The sequence below is a fragment of the Leuciscus leuciscus genome (genome assembly GCF_965113295.1).
Source record: "Leuciscus leuciscus genome assembly, chromosome: 9".
NCBI classification, from domain to species: Eukaryota; Metazoa; Chordata; class Actinopteri; order Cypriniformes; family Leuciscidae; genus Leuciscus; species Leuciscus leuciscus.
The window spans coordinates 42,556,062-42,566,341 of record NC_138733.1 but is presented as its reverse complement, the minus strand read 5'-3'; the positions used below and the strand labels follow the sequence as shown (position 1 = coordinate 42,566,341).

The following is a 10,280-nucleotide window of genomic DNA, read 5'->3' as shown; positions in this document are numbered from 1 at the left end:
CATCTTGGCAGAGGTCTCAGGCGTGGCGGTGGCCATCTTGTAAGAGAGCTCAGGCGTGGCGGTGGCCATCTTTGCAGAGGTCTCATGCGTGGCGGTGGCCATCTTGTCAGAGAGCTCAGGCGTGGTGGTGGCCATCTTGGCAGAGGTCTCAGGCGTGGCGGTGGCCATCTTGGCAGAGGTCTCAGGCGTGGCGGTGGCCATCTTGTCAGAGGGCTCAGGCGTGGCGGTGGCCATCTTGGCAGAGGTCTCAGGTGCGGTGGTGGCCATCTTGGCAGAGGTCTCAGGCGTGGCGGTGGCCATCTTGTAAGAGAGCTCAGGCGTGGCGGTGGCCATCTTGGCAGAGGTCTCAGGCATGGCGGTGGCCATCTTGGCAGAGGTCTCAGGCGTGGCGGTGGCCATCTTGTCAGAGAGCTCAGGCGTGGCGGTGGCCATCTTGGCAGAGGTCTCAGGCGTGGCGGTGGCCATCTTGGCAGAGGTCTCAGGCGTGGCGGTGGCCATCTTGGCAGAGGTCTCAGGCGTGGCGGTGGCCATCTTGGCAGAGGTCTCAGGCGTGGCGGTGGCCATCTTGTCAGAGGGCTCAGGCGTGGCGGTGGCCGTCTTGGCAGAGGTCTCAGGCGTGGCGGTGGCCGTCTTGGCAGAGGGCTCAGGCGTGGCGGTGGCCGTCTTGGCAGAGGTCTCAGGCGTGGCGGTGGCCGTCTTGGCAGAGGTCTCAGGCGTGGCGGTGGCCATCTTGGCAGAGGTCTCAGGCGTGGCGGTGGCCGTCTTGGCAGAGGGCTCAGGCGTGGCGGTGGCCATCTTGGCAGAGGTCTCAGGCGTGGCGGTGGCCATCTTGTAAGAGAGCTCAGGCGTGGCGGTGGCCATCTTGTAAGAGAGCTCAGGCGTGGCGGTGGCCATCTTTGCAGAGGTCTCATGCGTGGCGGTGGCCATCTTGTCAGAGAGCTCAGGCGTGGTGGTGGCCATCTTGGCAGAGGTCTCAGGCGTGGCGGTGGCCATCTTGGCAGAGGTCTCAGGCGTGGCGGTGGCCATCTTGTCAGAGGGCTCAGGCGTGGCGGTGGCCATCTTGGCAGAGGTCTCAGGTGCGGTGGTGGCCATCTTGGCAGAGGTCTCAGGCGTGGCGGTGGCCATCTTGTAAGAGAGCTCAGGCGTGGCGGTGGCCATCTTGGCAGAGGTCTCAGGCATGGCGGTGGCCATCTTGGCAGAGGTCTCAGGCGTGGCGGTGGCCATCTTGTCAGAGAGCTCAGGCGTGGCGGTGGCCATCTTGGCAGAGGTCTCAGGCGTGGCGGTGGCCATCTTGACAGAGGTCTCAGGCGTGGCGGTGGCCATCTTGGCAGAGGTCTCAGGCGTGGCGGTGGCCATCTTGGCAGAGGTCTCAGGCGTGGCGGTGGCCATCTTGTCAGAGGGCTCAGGCGTGGCGGTGGCCGTCTTGGCAGAGGTCTCAGGCGTGGCGGTGGCCGTCTTGGCAGAGGGCTCAGGCGTGGCGGTGGCCGTCTTGGCAGAGGTCTCAGGCGTGGCGGTGGCCGTCTTGGCAGAGGTCTCAGGCGTGGCGGTGGCCGTCTTGGCAGAGGTCTCAGGCGTGGCGGTGGCCATCTTGGCAGAGGTCTCAGGCGTGGCGGTGGCCATCTTGTCAGAGAGCTCAGGCGTGGCGGTGGCCATCTTGTCAGAGGGCTCAGGTGTGGTGGCGGCCATCTTGGGATGAGATTCTGGAATGGTCTCGAGTTCACTGTTGTTGGAAAGGCCGATGGTGAACTGGGACAGGTAGCCAACACCCACTCCACAAACGCCTCAAAGTTCTCTCGAGGTCCTCCACCGGGCAGGCGTGCCTTCGTCTCCGCATTGAGGCTTGTGTGGAAAAAAACACTCAATGATCGTTCGGGGAAGGAGGTAAGGCACACCAGGTCGGGGAACGCAGCGGTGTGAGCCTCGAGAAAAAGCTTGTCCTGATCAAGATCTTACTTTACGAGTGAGTTTTCATTCAGACTTATTCAATTACATTTTTAAATATCCAGTTTTATAATTAATAGGAAGAATATTGTACATTATTCCTCTATTACATCATATTGATATTCATACTGGCATTAAATGCCACAATTTAATGGGTAAATGATTTTATCACAGAAAAAATTCAACACACACACAAAGATGCACTTTTAAGCTTTTATTAGTGCATATAACATGAAACTATCGAGGGACTTTGTGGTGGCTGCTCCTTCGGACGAAGCTTCTTTCACAGGGTTTGTGGCTGCTTTATTTTTTACTAAGCAACAGATGACGCTGTTCTCGACACTCCCGAAGCTTTGAATCTTTTCCCGGAACAATCAGGGGAAAGCCTCAGTGCTTCATGAGGCTTCATTTGCCCATCCCTAATACTCAGCAGTCTTTATTAATCAAACTCAAACTCACAGAAATACTCGAGATACTAGGAAATCTCTCATACGGCACATAAAACAACCAGGCCAACATCAACGACGACCGACAACTGAACAGGACGAAACACAGGGCTTAAATACACAGGGACCTGATCAAAGAAACAAGACACAGCTGACCAGACTAACCAGACAATGACTGATTAAGGTGTCCATGGCAACTAAGAAGTGGCCAATGAACACAGGATGTCCAAACACAAACTGACATGTAACACACTGTAACTGTCATTCATTATGAAAATACATGTTGATGGTTTTTGGTTAACTATGTATAAATGTGTTCTTAATCAATGCTCTTAATTATTGTGGCGGTCTCATCTTGTGCCTGTTTGGTTACCGACATTCTTCAACATATCTTCTTTTGTGTTCAACAGAAGAAAGAAACTCATACAGATTTGAAACAACTTGAGGGCGAGTAAAAGATGACAGAATTATTAATTAATACAAATTATTCCTTTAATTGGTTAATTTAACTACTAATTAGAGGTAATATAACTGATGCTAGTTAATAACAAATAATCTTTCATTTATTTGTTTGATGCATAAGGTTCTTCACCCCATTAGTTTCAGAGAAACAACAGTTTATCTTTCCATAAGATAACGTAACTCTTCCATAGCCACACTTAACTTAATCACTTGTGTTTTATGCGTCTTATGCACTTTATTCCTTTTATAATTCATGGTGTTCACTTAGTAGTTGTGTTAGTTATTCTTGATTATCTTTTGTTAATAAAGTTTATTTTATTACACTTGTGTCTTGATAATGCAGAAGAGGCTCTACAAGTTAGCAATCTCACCAATCTTTGCAAACTCCCTCCACTTTACATTAGTCGTAAATGATTGAACAGTATTGTTCTCATACTACGATGGTAAAAGACCTTGACTGGTGTCCTGAACTCATAACATAAGGAGATGTACTCATAACCACACCTTAAGTGACAAGTGTATTAGCTGGCTTAAGCAATGAGGCATACAAAATAATTTGCATCAAAACTGCTGTGCGCGGTCCACAGTATCTCCGCTAGCTGGCTAACATTAGTTAAACACTGATCTATTTCGATTTCAACTTCTGTCTGTGGGTTTTCAGATGCCTCACAAAATTTGACGTAGTTGATAAATATCTCTCACTCAAAATATTCATAAACTTGTTACTGTAACTAGATTGTAAAATATCTGATATTCAGATTCTCAAATATATGCAAGTAAAAAGTATTTTGTTTTAAATTAGTTTATAATCAATAGTTGCGGATTTACAGCACGTCGTAGATTCACCCATTTCTCCCGAAAGACATGAAAGTGAGCGGCTGGTAAACGGGGAGAAGCACAGAGTAAACCTTACACAATGTGCATTATATTTGATCTTTCAGGATTACATTTAAAATCTGACAACAATGGTCTCACAAACTGTGCTTCTCTATATTGTGTCTGATATAACGTGCACAGATATAACAGCAGCAGTGTGTTTAGAGAAAGTATAATGAGAAAGTATTAATGTTTGTTGAATTGAAACAGTTAAATGGAGATGAAGTGGGGATACATCTAAAATATGTGGCATTTCAAGCACCGCAATTTTATGAAAATTGTAATCCGCAGATTTCACTCAAGCACATGTGCTCAGATCAGCTACTAACACGTTTTTGCACATTTGTGTGGATGCGATAGAGATTGTTATTACAATAAACTCATTGTAAGAGACAAACCTTAATGTAAAAACGTCTTGAAAAGCTGCTAATGACAAGCAGGACACATTATTATAAATGCATTAGCTGTTCCAGAATCAATGTGAGTTACAGAGAGTTTCTGGCTCTTCTAGATGTGTGCAAGGTGGTGCGTCTGTCCTCCGAGTTCAGACTGTCTGTGTTCCCCTCCATCATGATCTCCTCGTACGTGGGCAGATATTTGACCTCGTCGTATGTGGGAAGCAGCAGCACCGGGGTGAGGGAGTCCTGGGACGCGTGTCCGTGCAGAAGGGATGGCTCCTCGTGTGTCTGGCGGCGAGGACGTGGACACGCCACACGCTGGATGAAGTACCCCACCACGAAGAGCAGCAGCAGGATCAGCAGTCCCGACAGCCTCCGCACGATCCAGTCCAGGTTGTCGAGGAAAGCGTGCAGAGGGAGTTTGCAGCAGTGGACCGTCGAGATGCTGTTGTTCTGAGTGCAGCATCGCTGGTCTTCATCACACTGGATCTCCGCACAACTCCTCACAGCCTCACAGGACAAACTCATCAGCCCACACGCAAAGCTCAGCCACGTCCTCGTCCTCATGCTTCTCTCAGCCAACCAGTGTGGTCCAGTGCAGCCCAACAGAGAATATAATCCAAGATATCTGCTTCTGTCCTGGTTTTTTCACACAGCACACAATCCCGTACGAGCCCCCAGTTCTGGTGCTCTGTCTTACATCAATTATTGGAAGTGAAAATCACAGATCGATGTGTTAAACTCACTGTCTTCCTGTCGTGAGGTAATGTCATTGTCTTTCTGACGGTTCGGTCCCACAGTTGCTCATAATTCACATCCTCAGAATGGAGAAAGCGACCTCAGAAGCCGTCTGATTAAAAATGCATGACACTGTTTCTCTGTGGGTTTCAATGGACCCATTATAGCCAGATCCAACTCAAACTCAAACTAAACACCCCCCCCCCCCCCCGATGCTCTCGCGTGTCAGGCTTTGTTGCCGGCAAAGAATCAAACATGTTTCATTTGACGTTACACAGTTCATGTTACACTGTAACGAGATTAGTGTGCACTAACTAATATAAATGAACCGCATGCAATTGTTTTTAGGAGCTTCCTCTAACTGCAGGTCAGTGTCCGTTTTATTTGTTAATCATTCCTCAGGAAATTTCTTTTAAGCATTAAAATTCGTCCCATAATCATTTGTGCACATGAATGATTCCTCACATCACATCTAAAGGTTAACAAGTGCACTAAACAAACACCTAGCACACAATCTAGTTGTCTTTGCCATTGCAAGTTATTATATTAAGATATGTATAGCATGGACACTGGGTATCACTTTATTACACGTTACATGCACTGACTATATTATAACAGTAAAGTACACATAATTACAAGCGACTAACCCTAAAGCAAACTCTAACCGATGTTGCCCTTGTGTAATTACACTGTAACACCTTAAAGCTTAACCAGACACTGTAATATAGATTTTTTTTTTTTTTTCATGAACCTCAAAAATATCACAATGAAAATATAATGTTTGATGAAATGTGACATTACAAAGTGTTTAATAGGCTAATGCATTTTTAGGTCTACTATCTGTATTATGTATGTACATTTGTGAGGTCTTAAGGAAAAGTATACTTCACGATATTGGCTTTATGTGCAAATGGAGACTAAATTGTGTTATGGGCTTAGAAAAGGCAGAATGACTGTGCAATACACATTTACCAAAGTTAGCTTGTAAGGCTCCAGTCGATATTCACTTCTCATAAACAGAGCTAATGTCCAATTGGTCAAATGTGATTACAGGGGCATTATGCCGTAAAATATACTGGAACAGAGTCAAGTTGGCCAGCCAGATTCATGAGGGATCATGTTTCCCACTCCAATCGCTCTCATTTACTGAAACCTGATACACAGTGTCATTAGTAAAACACTGAAATAAACATTTGCTGACAGACACTGTCCGTGTTTCAGAGGCCACTTCTTCACACTGCTCTTGGTGTGTACTAATGAACACATTTCACATCTCCATTCTTCAACGAGAGTGTCACTGTGTCTAGAAAACATCTTCATACTATAGTTAAAGTGAATTTTCACATTCTTGACTACTGCTTTCATTACTGTATGTGTGTATAGTGTGATGTCCATCAGTCAACCCCTTTCATTGTTTATTTCTGTATAAAACACAATATTATAGTGAAGATTGCTGTTCTGTTTTGACATAAAAGTGAATAATTATTGAATAATTCTATGTAATACAGTGAACTCTGTAAGTAGTAATTAAGACAGTAATCAGAAGTAATTAAGTTCCAAGACAAAATTATCAGTGATCTTAATGCCGTATTTTATCTTAAGACTTCACCATTTTTACAGTTCTCTAGTTACGTGTTGTCAGCATTATTTCATTTTCCCATTATCCCATACATTTTTCTGTGGACTTGCTGGAAATTCGAGAGTAAACCTGTCCAGACAGCAGAAATCACAACCAAGAACAAAAACAAAATATTATAATACAGAAAGTTATTCGTAAATCATGTTTTTTACAGTGTATTGTGCTTTTATCCTGGTAATTCTCCTTCTGAAATCTCAACACCTTATTTTCATCTTTTTAATCTGTTATAGGTCATTATCTGCTGTTTCTTCAGATGCGACTGCTCGTATTAACCAGTGGGTTATGTCGTAGAAAACACAAAATGTGAGCATTATTTTGTACCACCCATAAAAATGTGATTGAATTCATATATATAGCATTTTAAATATAGCATATAGCCATTTACTTGATACATTACATTGATTTCCTTTCGGCAGTTTGTCTGTATCCATTTTTAATGAATGAGGTCAGATCATTGTCTTATTATTATTATTATTATTGATTACAGTGAATACAATTCAAATGATTTATTAATAGGGCTGTGAGTGAGTATATTTTTAAGCGGCACTGAAAGCACAGATGCTGCTCTATAGTTCAAGTCCACTCTTTCTATTTCCCGGAATTACAGAAGTCAAAGCCAAAGCCATAGACAAACACAGCACAACAGTTATCTTTATTACAGCACACAAATCTTAATTGAGGACACTCACAACCAGAACCACAAACGGGTGCGTTTCCCGTACGATGACGTAACCCGCTGATTAACGGCCATACGGTGCAACATTGGAGAATCATTAATTCCAACTAACTCGTCTCTCACACACCCCAATCATTAGAGACACGATGGTTGCTGTCATCTGTTGACGTTGTACAAGCAGAATGTGACGGTTGGTCGGGGTTGTATTAGCCCCGCCCCTCCTCCACTGTGATTGGACAGCTGGGTAAAAAGACAGTGATGAGCGCTGTGTTTTACCCAAGGGGGTAATCCAGCACCCGGAGAGCGTACCTTCTATGGGGGCATCCATTGGCTAACAAGCCATCACCTGCTGTTAGCATCCATTGACTCCCATTCATTTTGGCGTCACTGTGACAGCGAATAACTTTACATCTGAGGCGTTTAAAGACTCCATTTGTCCATTATTTATTTCTAAAGAAACACGACAATGTATAAAAGGCTCCATCACCTTGTGTCTTACGTTATGGCCCCGTAGAAGCAGCTTTTGTAAAAATAGGTTAACGATTGCGTCATAACCACGCGATTCTCTGTCGCACAGTAGAGAGATTACCGTATGGACAGGAGGAGAAGCTCACAGGCAATCGGGGGGACGTGGAGGCATAAAGTCAAGGTAGAAGCCCATAGAGAGTCATAAAGTTTCTCCTGCTTCTAGCTCATGGACAGCTCCTACTCACACTCTCCGTCTCTGCAAGATTCGGAAGGGAATGATTTAGATTTCTCTTGGCACAGCTACTAGAGGACAGACGGGTTGCTCACGTCACATCTACGTCGTCAAGCTCAGTTTGAGTCTGCGCAGTACGCTCAGACATCAGGAAGTGAGAGCTTCTAACTGACTTCACTGGTCTCCGTTGAAGTCTATGGGGTCGCTGTGTCCATTTCTTTTACTGTCTATGGTTTTACCCAAAGTTGAACATTCTTCAACTCTCGGCGTCCGGGTAAAAAACACAGAGCGCTCAGCGCTTCAGCGTGAAATAGACGCTCAGCGCCTCGCTACGCTCCTGCCGTTTTAAATACGCGGCGCTCACTTTAACTTGAACTTTATTGTCCCCAGGGGGAAATTCTTTTCCACAGCACTGCACTTGTTTAACACACGCAACATAACCAATATAATACAAATAGACATAATACAAAAAAAAAAAAAACTCGTTTACGTTACGCACTGTGTAGGTTGTGTTTTCTTCGTTTACCTGTTCCTGGAATCCCCTGTGAAGCTTATTAAAGCACTATTGACCTTCATCTTCGTCTTCGTGTGTTTTTGCTACAACCCCATGCTGAAACCAAGCACTGTTGTGTCAAACAGATCACTGAATTCCCATACTTCTGTTTCTTGATTTTGTACTGTATCTGGTCCTAGCTGTATAAGACCCACTGCTATACTGTAAGTCTCACATTACAATCCACAACATGGAATTTAACTTGGCCTTGTTCACAGTCAAACATTGTGGTGCCTTCAGTATTGATAGTTTGTCCACCATATGCTTTACTTTTACAGCAGTGTTCAGTGTTGGGCAGATATAAGGTTGCATTTGGCACCCGTGTCCACCTTTAGTTTTATTTGGCCAGACCCATGTTTCACATGCAATGTTGTGAATATTTCACCTTTCTGAGTGACGTCATCCACTGTTTCAGAATAGAAAGTGTCATCAGGTGGATCTAGAGTTGTGTCCAGTTCATGCACTCGGTTGAGTTTTGAGTTTCTGAATTGCACTGCCGTTTGCGGGGCATGGTACTCACGACTTTGAGCTTGGGGTGCTTGTGTGATGGAGCAGATGTTCCACAGATGTTGCATTGCATTTTAAAAGCAAAACAGCTGAATTTATCAGAGGGAATGGGATCTGTTGCGACTGATGCAGTGCTGATCTTGTATAGCACATACTTCATCATCATCTGTCACTATCAATCCTGCAAACGACGCGGACGCATATCAGCTCATCACTTAAAGTTCCAAAGTCACGGTTTTTACAAGTATTTTGAGTGTGGAAACACAATTGAATGGACTCACCAGGAATGTGTTGAAGACGTGTCTGTCCATTATTATATTCTTTGTGGGCAAGCAGAGTTCAGCGAACTTTTGCAACAATACACCGGGATCTTACACCCTGCGGATGTAAAAGCCTCGGATGTATCCACTCCATCGGAGCAAGCTAAGTTCAGCGGCGTATACGCCTGCACATTCTTCGATATATCTGATAGACCAGCATTTTAATATTTGCGCCATTGTGTTTTTGAATTTGCTCCAGTTGTCAGCTAAATGCTTGTCAATAATTAGTGAATCTTGTGCCATATTTAACCACTTCTGACACAATGTAGATTGTTTCAAGAAATGATCTATGATGTACCAAATTATCAACAGAAAATATGCCTTATTTTCTTTGCTCCACAGCTCCATACATTTCCGTGTTTATATCCCACTCAACCCCTGGCCCCGACCCCTAATGACATCCTTAAGGAGCTGTAGCAATATTAAATAACTCTAAGTGCTCATCCTTAGAGACCGAGACTAATCTCTTGAAGTCCGACCTTCCGGAAGTTTTACCTTCAGCTAACTTCATCAATTCCCTGTGGACCAGCCAATCTCCGGAAGCACTCGACAGAAGCTTCCAGCTGACTCCTAAATGAACTCATCAAGAATCTCCGTGCTCCTCAATGCAAGATATCGTCTATCAGGTATTTAGATGCATCTCTAAGTTTTGTCTTTGACTCTCTGATGTTCTCAGTCGGTTGTGGTTAACTAGCCGCTATTTTCAGTTGTTCTTGGTCAGATCTCGCCAGTTTTTCAGTGGTTGTTCTCTTAATCATGTCATGTTTCCTAAAGAATCTGTGTTGTGTGTACCATTAACCTGTTATAATTAATTATACCTATTTCCCTTTTGAGCTAAGTTGCTACATAGCTCTATATTTCCTCGAGGCCCAACAAAACGTACCAATTTGCAAAACTAAAGGAATGCATAAATGATACTAAAAACTGGATTAGTAACTTCCAACTGCTACATTCAGAAAAAATTGAGGTTTTAATTATTGAACCTGGAGAGCCTGGGTCTAAATTACGACATATGCACTCAGAT

The 10,280-nt window shown here is 44.4% G+C and overlaps 1 protein-coding gene across 1 annotated transcript; it reads right to left on the bottom strand.

The window, feature by feature from the left end:
• Positions 1-1,702: 1,702 nt before the first annotated feature.
• On the bottom strand, positions 1,703-5,086 carry c15h3orf80 (chromosome 15 C3orf80 homolog). Its single transcript, XM_082179035.1, has one exon. It carries the CDS (start codon positions 4,688-4,690, stop codon positions 4,211-4,213), a length of 480 nt encoding a protein of 159 aa, XP_082035161.1. The 5' UTR covers positions 4,691-5,086; the 3' UTR covers positions 1,703-4,210.
• Between the last annotated feature and the right edge of the window lie 5,194 nt (positions 5,087-10,280).

Coding starts and splice junctions, on each gene's coding strand:
- c15h3orf80 (XM_082179035.1), bottom strand. CDS start 4,690: ATGAGGACGAGGACGTGGCTGAGCTTTGCGTGTGGGCTGATGAGTTTG.